Source organism: Chinchilla lanigera, unplaced genomic scaffold (genome assembly GCF_000276665.1).
Source record: "Chinchilla lanigera isolate Chin_1 unplaced genomic scaffold, ChiLan1.0 scaffold00011, whole genome shotgun sequence".
In the NCBI taxonomy this organism is placed as follows: Eukaryota; Metazoa; Chordata; class Mammalia; order Rodentia; family Chinchillidae; genus Chinchilla; species Chinchilla lanigera.
The window spans coordinates 21,769,782-21,785,994 of record NW_004955412.1 but is presented as its reverse complement, the minus strand read 5'-3'; the positions used below and the strand labels follow the sequence as shown (position 1 = coordinate 21,785,994).

Sequence of the window (16,213 nt, the reverse complement as noted above, 5' to 3'; positions counted from 1 at the left end):
CCTACTTCACCACTCGGAGTAGAAGGTCTTGGTCCTCCCCTAACACAGGAAAGATAGCCCTCACTTCTGTCTTGTTCATGGGGACTCAGAAGGCCAGGAAGAGATGGAGCCATGAATTTTTTGATCTCTTTGTTCTTCAAGCAGATAGGGAGAACGTTAATAGAGCCCATCTTACATGGTTCTCATGAAGTTATGAGCTATATGAGTTTAAATTACAAAATTTATTGAAGATAACAATATGTGGGAGCTGGGGATTTAGCTCAGCGGCAAAGCGCCTGCCTGGCAAGCGCAAGGTCGTGAGTTCGGTTCCCGGTACCGGAGAAAAACCAAAACCAAAACAAACAAACAAACAAACAAACAAACAATATGTAATATAGCAACCCCTGTTAATTTCCTATCACCTTATCTGAAATTCTGTATTGCTTCTATTGTTTGGGTATGTTTGGTTTATGTCTGTTTGTTAATCTGTTTTCATTCTTTTCCCTTTAAAATAAAAAAATTAATATTTTTATAATGTTAGAAATAGAACCCAGGACTGGAGACTTTAACATTTTAATGAGATAATATAAAAAAAACTCTCAGCATGGGGCTTAGCACATGCTAAGTGTTCAATAATGGGGGGGACTGCCACCTTCCACTCATCAGCACACAGGTGCATGGTTAATTTGTTATCATTATGAGCAAAGGCCTCCCACAGAGCCTCTCATGGGCGACCTGAGGAAGGCCCACTACTGCCTCAGTTACTCTCCCATAGGGTCTTGGGCATGGTTCCCTACAACCTCATTCTCCACTCCTGCCTCACCCAGGACTGTCAGATGAAATAATAGTAATTAAATTTGCGTCATGTTCTGGGGCTCAGTTACTTTCTCACCCAATTACTCCAACATGTATAATCATCTCTGTGTTACACAGGACAAAATGAAGGCTCAGAGACACAGGGGACCTACTCTACACTACCACAGCTCCTACCTGGTGGAGCAGCTTGGTTTGGCTCCAGACATCGGATCTTTTTATACCAAGCCATCCTGACTCTTTCTCTTGGGGAAATACTTCCTCCCTGGGGTGGGAACTGCCTCTTGACCAAATCTGCTCCTCTCCAACACATGGACCATGTTTAGTGAACAGAATAACCATGGGAGGACAGGGTCAGACCTTTGGTTTACTCTTGCTCCAGGTCCTGGCAGGCCTCATTTGAAAGGGATCCAAATCTTTTTCTTATCGTGGACACCATGTTGTCCACTCAGAGATGTCATCTATTCAGTCCCCTCAGCCATCCTGGGAGAGCGAGAGCATTATCCCCATTTTACAGCCTATACAACTAAGGCTAGAGAGAAGAGTCACTTTCCCTTGATGTAAGTGGCACAAGACATGGGCACGTAAGGCCACAAAAAGGACTTAAAATACATAAAAACACCAAAGCAAATATTTAAAAAAATTTTTTTGAGCCATGAACAAAGACGGTAGGGAAGCACACAGCATGACACACTGCTCTCTGGGTCCATTCTGGGGATCATAACAAGTAGGTTCATGGCTGGAAGGGTGAACCGACCTAAGGGTCCCAGTAGCCACCATGGGAAGCCCTCCAAACAGCCAGCTCCTTGGGCCCCACGGGGAGGACCAGGAAGGCTACCCCGGGGCCATTTGCCCCACCTCCTCTCCCGGTCCAGTTAGAAATGGACACTTGCAGGTACTCTGATTTTTTTTTCTCATGAAAGGAAAATAATATAATCCACAATATAGCTCTACGTGGTCCAAAACTTGCTTATTAAAAAAATCTACTTTTTAGAAGGAGAAAAAGTAGCACGATTCCCCATGGAATCATCTCCATTATGGGTGATTTCAATGGCTGAAAAATAGAATTAGATTCCTGTTCCTAATTCTGCTCAGCCCTGCATTAATAAGGGAGATGGAGGAGTGTCTCTGCCTGAGCTCTGAGCCACATTTCCTTTCTGTCCCTCATTCCCTCACCCTTTGATTAGATTTTTAATCTTCTTTGCCCTTGAAGTTCCCCGCTGTGCCCCACCTTCCATCTCCTGGCCCCACCGGGTGGGACTAGAGTCCGCAGCACTGTCGTAGGCAGCTCTGTGAGCAGAGCAGCTCAGTGTGGCTGCCGAGGCCCCTGGGTGGTAGCGTGGAAATCCTCCTCTCTTCCAGGCCCTTCTCTGTGCTCAGCTAGCCTGTACCTCTGCTCCAGGGACCTCAAAGACACACTGCTCTAGAGAGACCTCTGCCCTTCGAAGGATGCTGTCCCTGCCAGGTAGGGCCCACCCTCCCTCAAGTCACTAACCTGAGGTGTCTGTATGGATGTGTGGTGGGGGTGCTGCAGGAGGAGGAAGCCCAACTAGAGAGTCAGAAGATCTGAGGGAGAGTCTGACCCCAGTAGCTGAAGTTCCTTAGCTGCCCTGAGACTGTGTTCTTAGCACTTGCATGATTCAGGAGGAGGAGGTAAAATGAGAAACATAAGTAAAGGTATTTTGCCTCCACAAGGAGCTGTTGTGAATATCAGGGAATGTCCTAGCTCTAGTAGAAGCAGTCCTGGGCTGGGAAGCAACAGTATCTAACAAAGTCTTCAGTGCATATCACACATTTAACAAATGGAGCGATTAATTTCCCAAAGGTCCGTAAGGGCTAAAGCAGAGAAAACAGAGCTCAGCCTTTGTACCCATCACTCGTTACTTCCCACCCCCTGTTCATACCCCTGCTTCGTTCATGGTACATGGCATGGGCCAGTTCAGGCCTGTGTGGGCTGGTGGCAAGAAGTTCATGTGGAGAACCCTGGATTCTGTTATACTGTTCATGGGTATCAGATGCCACACTCGGGGAAGAATGTAGCATTTCCTAGCTGTGTTCCGTAAAACCCTAGCATCCTACGGACTTTTCTCAGCAACCTTTTGGGCCTCATGGTCAAACCTATTTGGAAGATGATAAAGTAAATAGTTATTTTGGCCAGAGGACATCTCAAGGAGTTCAGGTTATTGTGTATTATCTCTCCACAAGGGGGAAAAGAATGCAGGGTTATCCAAGCTTTTGCTTTGTCTTTGTCTTTGTGGGTTTTTTTTGTGTGTGTGTGCACAGGAAACTCTGTCCATAAACCACTCATCCTCATCATCAAGGCAGTGTAGGCCAATAGCGCTTTCTGCGGTGATGGGAATATTGTGTATCTATCTGGCTGCTATGGTGGTCACCAGCCACACTGGCTGCCGAGCACTTGAAGTGTGGCTACTGAGACTGAGGAATTGAATTTTAAAATTTTTATTTCATTTTAATGAATTCAGATTTAAATTTAAATGATTGTAAGTGGCTTGGGGCTTCTGCACTGGTCAATATAGATCTAGAGGAATCCAGTTTGAGAAACACTTGCGTAATGGTGACGGTATATTGGGTTGTGATCCAGGTAATCTGGGTTCAACTTCCGCCTCTACCATATTAGTTATGGGACCCTAGGCATGTCACACTATTCTCTTGGCCTCAGTTTCCTCATTTGTAAATGAAGGGGTTAGACTCTGTTTGCTGAGCTCCTGCCAAAGCCCCTCCCTGCAACTGCTGCCTGACACTGCAGTGCACCACACTCCCTGTAAGCTCAGATTGTCATTTTACTGTCTTCATTGCCGTCCATAGGCCCTGCTTATTCTCCAATGAGGCTGTTCTTTCTCTTTCTTTCTTTCTTTCTTTCTTTCTTTCTTTCTTTCTTTCTTTCTTTCTTTCTTTCTTTCTCTTTCTTTTCTTTCTTTTCTTTCTTTTCTTTCTTTTCTTTCTTTTCTTTCTTTTCTTTCTTTCTAATGAGGATCAGGGCCTCCCATATGCCAAGCAAGTGCTCTACTACTGAGTTACATCCCAAGCTCTTTTAAAAAATTTATAGTTTGAGACAGGGTCTCAAAGGTCACTAAATTGCCCAGGCCGGCCTCAAACTGACACTCTTCCTGTCTCAGTCTTCTGAGTATCTGGAATTATAGGTGTGGACAAGACTATGTTATTCTTCTCTGCTGTCTCATAGAGAATAACATGGTACCCAACACATAAGAGATGCCTAATAAATGCCCACTGATGGACTAAGGGAGGGGTTGGCATGTTTTTACTCATGCCCAACTTTCTGGCCTCTTTTAAGACCTGGGTATTGAAAAAGGGTTGTAGCCAACTTTCTTTCTCCAAGTTCTCTGAGCCCCTAGGTCCTTGGATCTAGTTCCAGTTTGCCAATCCTTTTTAATGGATCCCAAAGCAGTCTTTCCCCAAGGCACACCCATGATTAGATTGGCCTTTCCTCTGAGGACATTACTCAGGGGAAAGACCTTCAACTCCCTATGTTGATACTGGCTGAAGTCCACGCTGCCTCACCTGCTACTCAAGGTTCTCTGCTCCCTTCCCCAGCCTCTTTCCAACTTTAATACCTACTCTACGCTTTAGCCACCTCCTTCCTAGGCGAGGCATGAGGCTTCCTGCTTTCCTCACTTACATGCTCTCTCTTCTCTATTTATCTGAATCTTTTTCATCCTTCAAAACCCCCTGAAGCCCTGTCCTGGTCCCAAAGCCTTTCCTGGCATCCCTGCGCTCAGGTACCTCTCTTTCTTGAGTTTCCACCGTGCACATTTGACAGCTGGCACAGACTATTCACCACTACCTCATATTGATGGCAAAACATCTCTGTAGCCACTATAGGGTTCTGGAATGAGTGCTGGGCTTGTAGTGAGAAGGTCTGTATCTGATTCGGGCCCTGCTGCTGAAATTGTGTGACCTTGGGAAAGTCACTTTACCTCTGAGTCTCAGCTTCCTCAGCTATCAGTCAAGGAATTCCCGAACCTCCAAAAACACTGAATGGTTGCAAAAAATTAAGTAAGGTAAATATAAACCATATGGAATTGAGATTCTGTTACTTTGCTACTTGGGTAGCACAGAGTAAATATTCAGCAAAACTGTGTTGAAGGAACGAATGGGTGCAAGTATGCAAGCAGGTGCAAAGGCCTGGTAATGCAGATGGCTCGACCCACAACAGGGAGGAGGACGTTTGCCTTGAATGCTGTTGGGATCTCTGGATGGAGGGAGTACGTAAAAATACAGATGGTTCTGAGAAGTTACAGAAGAGAGCCCAGACGGAAGACACTGCCAGTGCAGCCCAGGAAGACCTGCAGGTTAAGACCTGTGTAAGCACAGAGGCCAGGTTCAGGCTCTGGTCCCCTGTGTGTGCCAGGCAGCGGCCAGCAGTTGCTGACTGTGTGTGGCTGTGCGGCTGCCACAGGGAGCACACAGACGCACGGGCTTGCTGGAAGGTGCTGGCTGAAATTAGCTAAATCTCATAAACACAAAACTCATGTCACAAATTGAGAGTAAGAGAAAATGCGTTTCTAAACCATGTATTTGCAAAAAATGCTTTATCAAGAGTTGACCTTGAACCTTGTTCCATCAGCAAAACCTGCTCTCCAGGGGAAGAAGCTCTTTAACCTATCAAGTACAAATGCATTCAATTTGATTCTCTCTCTCTGTCTCTCTCTCTCTCTCTCTGTCTCTCTCCTCTCTCTAACAATGAGGCTGGAAACACGAGAATTGAGTTTACAGATGCAAAATGTTTTTGGCAGTTGGCCAGTTTCCTTGTAACCTACTTCCTTTCTGTTCTGCTGGCACCCAGGGAGTCCTAGTAAAGGGTGCTGCTGGGCCATGCATTTTCTATCCTTCACTCTTACACACACACACACACACACACCAAACACAAACATATACACTCACACACACACACACACACACACCCCACAAACACAAACACTCACACACAAACACACACACACTCACACACAAACACACATGCACACACACACACGGACAAACACCCAAGGACACATGGCAATGCTTGAACCTGCTGGTCACCAGCTCCATGATCTAAGGGAGACCTCATCCTCCTGGTGTGGCTCCAGTCAGGGGCACAGGGAGCCAGTGGAAATCAGCAAAGCCATCCTGTCTGGGGTGGAGTGGCTTGGGGAGACTTACATTCTGCTTTGGCACAGATGAGGCAGGCGGTGGTGCAGTTGAAGAAGTTCAGGATTCCAGCCACAGCCACGCTGATGTCTGTGTTGCTGGGGTGCAGGTTCAAGGTTGTGAATCTCTGGAACTGGAACTTGACAAACTCCTCTGGGGCCACTTTGAAATGAGGCACCTAGCAGAAGGAACAAAAATGGGCAATAAGAGGATCCAAATGAGTGAGAAGTAAAAGGAGCACAGTGGGGGACCCAGGCTGTGGAGGGTGCAGGACCGACAGCACCTGGTCCGTGGAAGGAAGACATAGCGATGTCTGTGACAAGAGCCAGGATGGGACGCCTTTTTGGCCAGAGACCAGTGTGAATGTAATGTGGATCTCAGCGCCAGGTCTGTAGCGCTGAAAAGGCAAAAAAAATAGGTGTTTATTCTCAGAGGAAGTGGCTGGTGCTAGGCAAAGAGACGAATGGCCCTTAAAGGCATTCTCCTTATACTGTTCTACTTGTAGTTCATAAATCAGGTAGAGATGGCAGGAAGAGGAAAACACTACCCTGGGGACCAAAAGGGGAGCCCCTTAGCCCAACAAAGGCAACAGGTGTGTAAACCAGCTCCCAGCAAAGCTCCTGGGTGAATGCCAGGAGTGTGGCATGCCAGTGGATGTGTGTGTGGGGGAACCATCGCAGACCTGCCTGTGGGGAGGGAAGCAATGCAGCAGGAGAAGCCATCTAGAGCACTGCTGATGGAGCCAGGTAAATAAACACCTGCTCCAGCTGCATTATGGCAATGTCAGCTTCCCTCGGCCTCTATTTACTGACGTTTCCAAGAGGTGCTACTCTGCCTTCTGCCTCTCTTCTCTGGGGAAGAGACATTAACAGGCTGCCAGGGCTGCTTTATTGGTGGCTTAGGCTATTTGGTAGGTAATAGGAAAGTTAAAATGTAATAAGCTGCTATCCACCTTGATTTTATTCTGCCACTCTCAAAATACCAGCCAAGCACTCAGCCAGGAAAAAGCTAAGCCTGAGCCTGATTTTTTACTGATGTTAAACTACGTAAGATTGAAGGTAGATGGCAAGAAGAACCTCCTGGTGGTGAGTTACTTGGCTTCTAGAATAGATTATTCAGAAATGATTACAGAAGTTTTCTTTGTCTGGCCTGGCCTAGACGTTATGCTGCCAGGAGCCTGGGAAGATGCTGTGATAGTTTCTGTAGGATTCTAGTTATTTATCCTTTTAAATTTTGGGGTGAAGCCAGTCAGAGACCAGAGCTCTTTTAAAGTCAAGATTGGAAGACAGTAAAGATTTAGCAAAAACCAGGAAGAAAATTATTGAATTCAACTAGGATTAACCCTTGAACCACAGAGAGAGTGCAACCATACTTTTTTCAGCAGGAACTATAAAGTGCAGAATTGAGGAGAACCTGGCATGTTTTGAATAATGACTCTAAAGAGTGAAGTTGATCAGGGATATTTCTTTTTGCTTGCATCCGCATCCCATACATTCCATCTAAAATGAGGCTATGAAAGGGCAAGATAGAGGGTGAGGCTAGGCAGAGGCAGGTGCGAACTGATTTAGACATCTGAGCACCTCTGACCATGGTTCTCCCTTTCTGGATGCCATCAGCAGCTAATCTCAGAGAACCCTGCCCATTAGTACCCCAAAAGTGGGAGCCCTTGAAGATTCCTAAGAACCAGCCAGGAGTTGGAGGACGTGACCTTTAGGAAAGCAAAGGACATGTAGCTTTTGAAGTCTACAGGCTTGGGATTTACTTTCAGGGTAAACCACCTAGCCTGTCTATACTTCACTAGGGTGAAGAAAACCACTGATGCTTCTTAGAGCTTTGGGCAGATACAATGAGATCCCATGTGTGAAGGATATACTAGCCTGGAACCTAACGTGTACTAAGTGCTTGGCAATGCCTTTCCTCCTTTCCTTCCACTTTCTCCCCCAAAACAAGAGTTCCTATAAAGTTCTGGGAGCTGGATATGCAAGGGAGGGTGGAGGGGCTCCCTGAAAGGGATGCTAGTGGAGAGTCTCCAGCACTGGGCCGTTGGGAAAGCTGTTAGGGAGGAAGTTAGCTGTTTTGCCAGCCCAGGCAGGGATAGGTCAGTCCCCTTCTGCCCATCCTCCCTTTTGGACAAAGATTAATCCATAATCGATTTGCAATTTTAAATGCATCCCAGGATGTCATCATGGAGGTGTGTAGGGGGAGTGGTGAGGCAGAAAGCAGCCAGCCACAAGGGCTGCAGAGAGACATTACGAGCATTTAAAGGATGGACTCCTTGGTGAGAACTCCATTGCTCTTCCCTGGAGCTGGGGGATCAGTGTAAGGCAGTTCAACCTCATAAAATATTAACAGAAATGCATAATTTGAACGAGAGGAAGAGTTGCTCTGGAAGGAACATGACTAGATAAGGGAGGGGCAACCATCTGCCTGCTTCCTGGGTGGGCTGGCTGGCTGGTCTAGGGTACAGGGGCAAGCATAGCAGAATGGGGTGACACTGCAAACTGGGGGCTCAGTCCGTGTCCTGAAATGCCAAACAGGCAGGGGTGAGAGATCTGGCTGAGATGAAACAGCTACTGAATCCCAAGAGGGGGCCATTTTAGAGTGGGTTTGATAGGGAAAACAATAAGGGATCAATAAGACAATGCAGTGGGGGAGGGACAGAGGAGAAAAAATGGGGAGCTAAAGTCTTGGCGACTTGGTGAAGATCAGAGCCACTGCTGCAGTAATGGCATACCACAGACATAAGGTGGACCTTGGGGCCTGACAAAGAAGGATAAATTAAGCATAAAGGTTCATGTCCTGGGCCTAGGCCTGGGAGGTGCTGGAAGGGACTAGGGTGGGACAGAAACTGCTTGGGAGCCTATAAAGCTTAAGAGTTGCACTCAGTAATGGACCTGGCCCCTGGCAAGAAAGCTCCGAGGACTCACCCTATGGAGTGGGGCAGAACCAACCTCGGGTCAGGGCCGCAAAGCACTAGAATATGCAGATACCAATTCTGACAGTAGGCTCATGAAAGAGGGAGGATAAATTCTCTGCCTGAAGCCACAGGGACTCACCAAGGCTTCTCGTGATTGCACGAGAGGGTTGGGGCATCAAGGGGTAGCTTCCAAGAGGACATGGGGTTGGCAGAAGCCAGTCTGCAGGTCCCTGCCTCTGCAGGGGCAGCTTGCTGAGGATGGGTTGGCCTGTCTGCCAGTGGGTTTCTCCTCTATTTCCAGGAGCCAGACCCTCCTAAAAGTAGAGCTTCTGAGTCTTCAGTCCTCTAAGCGGATGCAAGGTGATGCTTCTTTCCCATGCTCTTCCCCGGCCCCTCCTGAGCTCTGGACCTCACATATTTTAACCACCAAGCTTCCTCCGCCCTGTACAGACCTGACTAAAATGCTCCTGGGGCACAGATGGACCAAGGGGCCACTTGACCACGGTCTCCCAGGGACACAGCAACAGAAGAAGGACTGATGGATTACAGGAAAGACTAGCAAGTTCCAACTTCTTTTCCAGGGAAGAAGGCAGGGAGAGAGGTCAGTGACTATTGCTCTGAAACTTGCCCCTGTATTTTGTCACTGAATTGAACTAGATAGAAGAAATGGCCTCCATATTTTGGGATTAGAGAGACTCCAGTCAGAGGTCACACCTGCGGAATAACCTCCTACCTGGAAGAATACGTGCTAGAATCAGCAAATGAAGAAAAAAGCAAAATAAAATCTCTTCTTGCAAACTTACAAAACAGGCTTTCAAACTTTACTTTTGCATAAAATGTACCAATACCTTCCTCCAAACCCAGAATCCCAATGTATGAGCAGATCATCACAGAGCTGCCTATACGGACTGAAACCTGAGGCTCAGACCTCTGCCCTCTTGTCCCCCCTCAACCCCCCTCCCTGCCACCACCAAGAGGCCCCTGGAGGCACAACCATGGACCCTAAGACTGATGAGCTCAGCTTACAAAACTAGTTGTCAACATCTCCCAAGGCCCCTCTCTCCATGTAACCTGAAGCAAAGCCAGAACTCAGCCAAGGGCCACTTCTTATTTGTATTGATATCATTAGCGACACCAAGACAGCAGCCTCAACAGGCCCTTCCAGCCCTTAAGAACCCACGATGTCCTTGGGCTCCACCTGCGGAATACGTATCCTTCCAACCTGGCCCAGTACTCACCTCTTTCTCCCCACAGATGTTACTGATGATGGAACTGGAGGCAGGGCTGGATGATGGTCCCAGGACAGCAACTACTCCCTTGGGGAGGATCTGACACACTGCAGCCAGCAGCAAGGGCAGGAAAAGAAACAAGGTATGCATAAGGTGGGGGCTTAGGCCAGCAGCCCTGCCTGGGCCCTGTGACCTTGACTTCTTTTTCATCTGCTGTGCCTCACTTCCTCCCCACCCTCACCCCTTCCAGCCCCTCCAAACCCAGTGTCTGCCCTTCTCCCCCTGGAATACTGGGCTTTGGGACAGTTTTATTGGAGTTTATGGACAGTATTAAATGAGGAAACGACCCAGGTTATGACAACATACGGCCACAGCCAATAGGGTGCGTAAATCGTCTGGGCTGTCACCAAAGGACAGAGGCTAGTGGAGGAAGCTGCTTCCTACTCAGCCTGATGTACAGTGGGGTGGAGCAGCCCAGACATGCTTGCTGCAGGGGTGAGGGAGGGCGCAGCTCCCAGAGCAGCTGCCCAGCCTTCAATCTCTTACCGCCTCCAAGTATAAAGATAATTGAGAGTAAGAAAGCCAGGCAGGCAGGGACAAAGGTGGCGAGCATGATGCAGATAGAGAGGAGGAAGGCAGGATTAAAGTCAAAAGCAGGAGAGAGAGAAGAAAGAGAGGCAGAAGGTAAAGGATAAGCAGCAGAGAGAGGTTGCAGCTACAAAAGCCCTTGTTTGCCTTACCCAGAGCCTGCAACATCCATTCTCTGGGTGTGTTAGAGACAACCACGTGCCCATGATCTTGCCCCTTCTCAGCTGGGAAGGTGCCCTTCCCTCCTCTACTCTGTACACTCACCTGTCAAGGATCACCTGACATGCACCTTCTCAGACCTCCTGGGTTCTAAGGTGGAATTTGCCCTGTGTGGCGCTCCCAAGGACCTCAGTTTGTACCTTTATTCTAAAACACTTGTAAGTGTGTCTGCTTGTTGCTTAGTTTTAGTAGATTTCAAACCCTTTTCAGTAAAGAAGAGAGCCACATTTATCTCCAAAGTGCTGCTTCTTATTTCCTTGGGGTACAATGTTTTCTACACAATAGGAGCCAGTCCACATTTGCTGAATGGATGGGACATGTGGTCAGAAAAGGAGGAAAGAATCTAAGATTTTTAAATGCTAGAGGCTGAAAATAAAGATGGGAGAGAAAGGAAGAAACAGTCGGAGAGAGAACATGAGCTCATTCTCTGCACAGGCATGTGGACCTAGAGCCAAGGCGCTGCTGTTCAGAATATACAAGGTTCCCAACTGCACACCATGCCATCTATGTCTGCAAAATGCAAAGTGTAACTCCATACACTTTCCCCTGGGTTCACCTTAGGAGTCAGGCAGAACCATTTCCCAGGCCAGGAAACTGCATGTAAGCAATGTGTGGATTGGGAAGCAACTGCCAAGTCACACCTGCGACCTGATATTTTCCCCAAGTGACAGTCTTAATCATCGACCTGCACAGCCAAGTGATCACCTCATTAGGGCACAGGTAGCAAGACAGATGCCAATACCAGAGTTCAAATCCCAGAATTGCAGTTTACCATATGAACTACAGATTTGTGAGGTCTTGTGGCATGGGCAGGAACCCACCACATCCTAAATCTCAACTGATTGAGAGGCTGCGGGCAAAGGGCATCACAGGGGTCTCATCAGTGCTAAGCATCAGAATCATCCCCAGGGCAGAGGTGATGATGACCAGGCCTTACCTCCAGAGAAGGTCTGCAAAGTGCAAGCTGTTTCCACAGGAGCGACCCCACCGTAGCAGCAAGTTTAACTGTTTATTGTCTTTTAATTCTGTACCCCATCACAGCCCTGCAACAGTACCCCTATTACATCCCTCCTGATTTTATTAATAAGCAAATAATACCCGAGAAATATCAAGTGCCTCTCTTAGGCCACACAACTACTCAAGGTCAGAGCCAGCATTTGGGTTCAAGCCTCCTGACCTGTACCAGGTTCATTCCAGCCTCTCACACATTATTTTTGTCTACATAGCTCCCTGCATCCCTCCTTCACTCAGCTACACTCAGCCCCTTACAGCTCCAGTCTCCTTGACCACCTTGCTCCACTGCATCTGCTCTGTCCAAGGTCACCATGACCTGTTACTGGTGCTCATCCAACTCTCTTCCTACAGCTTTTGATGTTGCTGATTGCATTGTTCTTTTAAATTTCACAACACCATGCCGTCCTGACACTCATCCAATTCCCTGATCATATTTTTCTTTCCTGACTCTTCTTCCTTCTCCTACCTGCTAAATTCAGGTTTTACCTAGTCCTCACCCTCCTGGGTGATCTCACTTTTGCCTCATCTCTGCCCAAGGGACCCTACACACTGACCTGTGTGTTAGGTTACAAAGTTAAGTTCCAACCACCTGCCTGCCAGGTATGGCCACAGGGGTTCCCTCTGGCATGAGCAATGGCACTATGGGTGCGGGTGGTGCAGTAATAAGAGCTGGACTCGGATGCTGGGCTGCCGAGGTTTAAGCCTCAGCACTCTTCCTTGCTAATTGTGAGAATTTCAAGAAGCTACTAGACCTCCCTGGGCCTGTTTATTCATCTATAAGACTAAGACACTAAAGGTACTTCTCTCATAGGGATGTTGTGAGGATTAAAATGAGTCAATAGAAACAAGTGCTAAGAACCACGTCTCACATGGTGCACAATCCTTCTTACTATTCCCACTGCAGTCTATTTGCTGTTTTTCATAATCCAATTTGAATTCATACTTCTATAAGGAAGGTTCATTTTTACCCCTACTTTATGGGGAACCAAGACTTAGAAAATTTAAGTAACTTGTTCAAATTTATACTAGTAATATATGGTAGAACTCGATTTGACCATGAAGACCCATCTGGCATCCAAATCTGTGCCCTTAGCCACTCTACTTCACTCTCCTGAGGTTCTCAAGGTTAAAGCCCTGGTTACCCTTACCCTGTCCTCCCCTTTCCTCACTAATAGTCGTTCACTACTGAGCCAGGGGCAAGATTCTGCCCATCTCACCCCTCCCCTTCTTGCCCCCCTCCACTCCATTGGTTAGGTCAGCTCCCTTCACCACCTGTTTGACCAAGGGGTCTCACTCCCTCTCCAGGATTCTCCATCTCCAATCCTTTCTCCAACCTGGGAGGCAAATTATGATCCTAAAATACTGATCTGCATGCTCCTCTACTGCAGAGAGCTTGTCTAATTTATCTTGGTATCCTCTCTCCAGAGCCTAGGGCTCTACCCCAAGTTATGTGGCCAGTAAATCGCCATGGAACCACACTAAAACTGCACAACACCTCCCATGGACTACTGGAAATGAATGAAATGTCTAACCCTAAGGGATCATGTGACCAAATGCACATGGGTCATACGCCCAGATGGAATATTATTTAGGCATCCAAAATGCTTATGAGTAGTTTATAATAGCATTAAAATATTTATGTAATAGTAGGAAGATAAAAAAAGCAGGCTATAAAACTATACATATATCTTTGTGAAGGCTAAAACTAGGCAAATATAGGAAACAGTGAGGCACTGAGGAATGATTGGAAGAAGATGCGATTAAAGCCAACATTTATTGAGTGCTAATTATGGTCCATTTGAAGCACTTTACAGGAATTGACTTATTTAATTCTAAAAACACGGTGATGAAATAGGTACTGTTACGGTCATCCTCATTTCACAGACATAAAAACAAGAAAGAAAAGCTGAAAAACAGAGTGAAGATTTAGCCACTCAAGCCCTGGCCTCAGGGACCAGCTCGTCACCCACAGCCTCCCGCGGAGAATGGCAATTACCTGGAATGTTCCCAGAGACTGCCTTGGCCACTGTGATGCTGAGTGATTTCCTTCTTTTATTTTTTTCATTACTTTCAATAATGAGCACGTATTCCTTTTATAATATAGTATAAAAAATACCATGTCATAGCAAAAAGAAAATCTTATGATAAAGTAGACCCAAGTGGGTTTGATCTCCCCACAACCCTGCCCTCCCCCCATTTTCTCCCACTGTACTGGCTCACCTAGAATGCATTTCCTATCGTCCTAGCTGAGCCATTGCCAAGTGGTTATCTCTGACTAGACTTCTCCTGCTGCCTGGGGTCTGCGCAGGCCCCAGGGTCAGGATTCTATAAGCACTGGGGGGCTTATATCATTATTTTCTCTACCCTCCAGCTGAAATGTACACTGTCCTTGCACCTTGAATGCAGGCAACAAACTATAGTACATTAACAGTACCTGTGGCTTTGTCGCCACCGGAAATCACAAATTTTTCCATCACATTGTAAAGCTGTAAATATCTTCAAATGTCACTTATATTCTTTTTACTTCAGCATTATTCTAGTAGTGAGACCTAGTGTTTGGCTTGCCTGTTTAATATGTTGATAAAGAAGCACAGGTATTTATATACCAATATTGAAATAGTTTAGCTGTATTTCCATATAATTGGCTTCCATGGTCATCTGACTCATTCTATATTATTCAGTTTGAAACATTTCTCTAAGCAGGGGCCCATTTTAGTATTCTCAGTATACCATGGTCTAGACCCTGTCTTGCATTTCTGCCTAGTAAATTCCTACTGATCCTCTAGCACCCAGGTCAGACCTTGACCCTAGGTGAGAAGGCACCTCCTATTCTGAATCAGCTGCCTTGAGAAGACAGGGAAATTTCTTTACTCTCTAATTTCCTACTCAGCTACTACCCCAAATAGGCTCATGATGTTGGCTCTCAACAGAGCAAAGTTTCTCCTAAAAATGAATTCTTACAAAAGGGTGTTTTTCATCAAGTTTATTTGGTGGCAAAATATCTAATAGACAGATGTATAGCTGTTTATTGGTTAAGCATATCTAATCCAAAAATCTAAAATCTGAAATGCTCTGAAATCTGAATTTTTTTAGCACTGATATAACACTCAAAATGTTTTGGATTTTGGAGCTTTTTGGAGTTCAGATTTTTGTATTAGTAATGTTCAACCAGTAAAGCCTATACAAATATTTTTTTAAAACCCTCAGAAATTAAAAACATACTTCTTGTCCTATGCATTTCAGGTAAGTGATAACCAATTTGCACAATGTGTAAATATAAGAATGTAAGCGTGCTTGTTTGAGATATTATTTAGGACACGGTATAATGAGCCACATGATCTTTCCAATGTCTCTGAACTTCAGATTCTAAACACATGGGGCCTCAGGGGTTTGTGGACCTGTGGGTGCCCTTCAGAGCTCCTCTCACACATGTTTGCATGTACACCTTCTTCTCTGGATCATAAACACATTGAGAGCATGGGCTACAGTTCTCTGGTAATTCCACTGGCCCACCAGATGTTTGCACAACTGAAATGAAATAACCCAAAATGAGTCCAGTGGAACTGAATGGTCCTCTTAGCAGCAGCTATGGCCTGGGGACGGCCTAGGATCTGCGACATGGTCTTTCATTCTGTGAAGGGCCTCTGTTCTAGAGCTCCCTGGGAGCCTGACTCTAGAGGCCAAGGCCATCTGAGTGAGGACTCTGAGTATTTGGTGGAGGGACGGCAAGAAAGAGAGACAGCTTTACCTCTGCCTCCTGGGGAGCAGGGAAGAGAGAGAATAAGGAGACATGAGTGACACTGCCATGGCAACTAAGTTTTCCAGCCGGCAGAGGAGTCAGGGGCAACTGTCAGAGCAGCTGCTGGAATAAAAGACAATGATGGCGTGTTATAAGCCAGTGGAGGGACTTCTTCCCCTTCAGATGCCAGTTCTGGTCTGGGTTCAAAGTTCCCTCAGGAACTTGGGCCGGACAGGAAGCACGCATGGAAACAGAGTCCTCCCCTGAGTCCACATAGATCCCTCTTCCACACAAGAGCAGCACAGGGAAGGGAAGGGGCTGGCTGTGAGGTAGGTGATGCACAGGGTTGGGGATTGCCACCCCCTCTGGGGAAGGGCTTCCTGGATGGGATGAGGAAGGCAAGTCCTCCTTACTGACAAGGTGGCAGTGGATGAGGCCACTCAGCTGCTCTCAGTAAACAATCCTGGCTTTACAGGGCTGCCAAAGACACAGAGCAAAAAGCTAGGAGAACTCAAAGACACAAAGCCACTTTGCTGAGCTGAAGCT

The 16,213-nt window shown here is 46.7% G+C and overlaps 1 protein-coding gene across 5 annotated transcripts in view; it reads right to left on the bottom strand.

Annotated features, from left to right (window-relative positions):
* Grik4 (glutamate receptor, ionotropic, kainate 4) overlaps positions 1 to 16,213 on the bottom strand; it is a 368,414-nt gene that overhangs the window by 146,298 nt on the left and 205,903 nt on the right. For all 5 annotated transcript variants that reach the window (XM_013511259.1, XM_013511258.1, XM_013511260.1 and 2 more), the window contains 2 exons: positions 10,117 to 10,214; positions 5,974 to 6,139 (listed from right to left, as the gene is read on the bottom strand). In XM_013511259.1, coding sequence (XP_013366713.1) covers positions 5,974 to 6,139; positions 10,117 to 10,214 — 264 coding nt within the window. The remainder of the gene's footprint in view (positions 1 to 5,973; positions 6,140 to 10,116; positions 10,215 to 16,213) is intronic.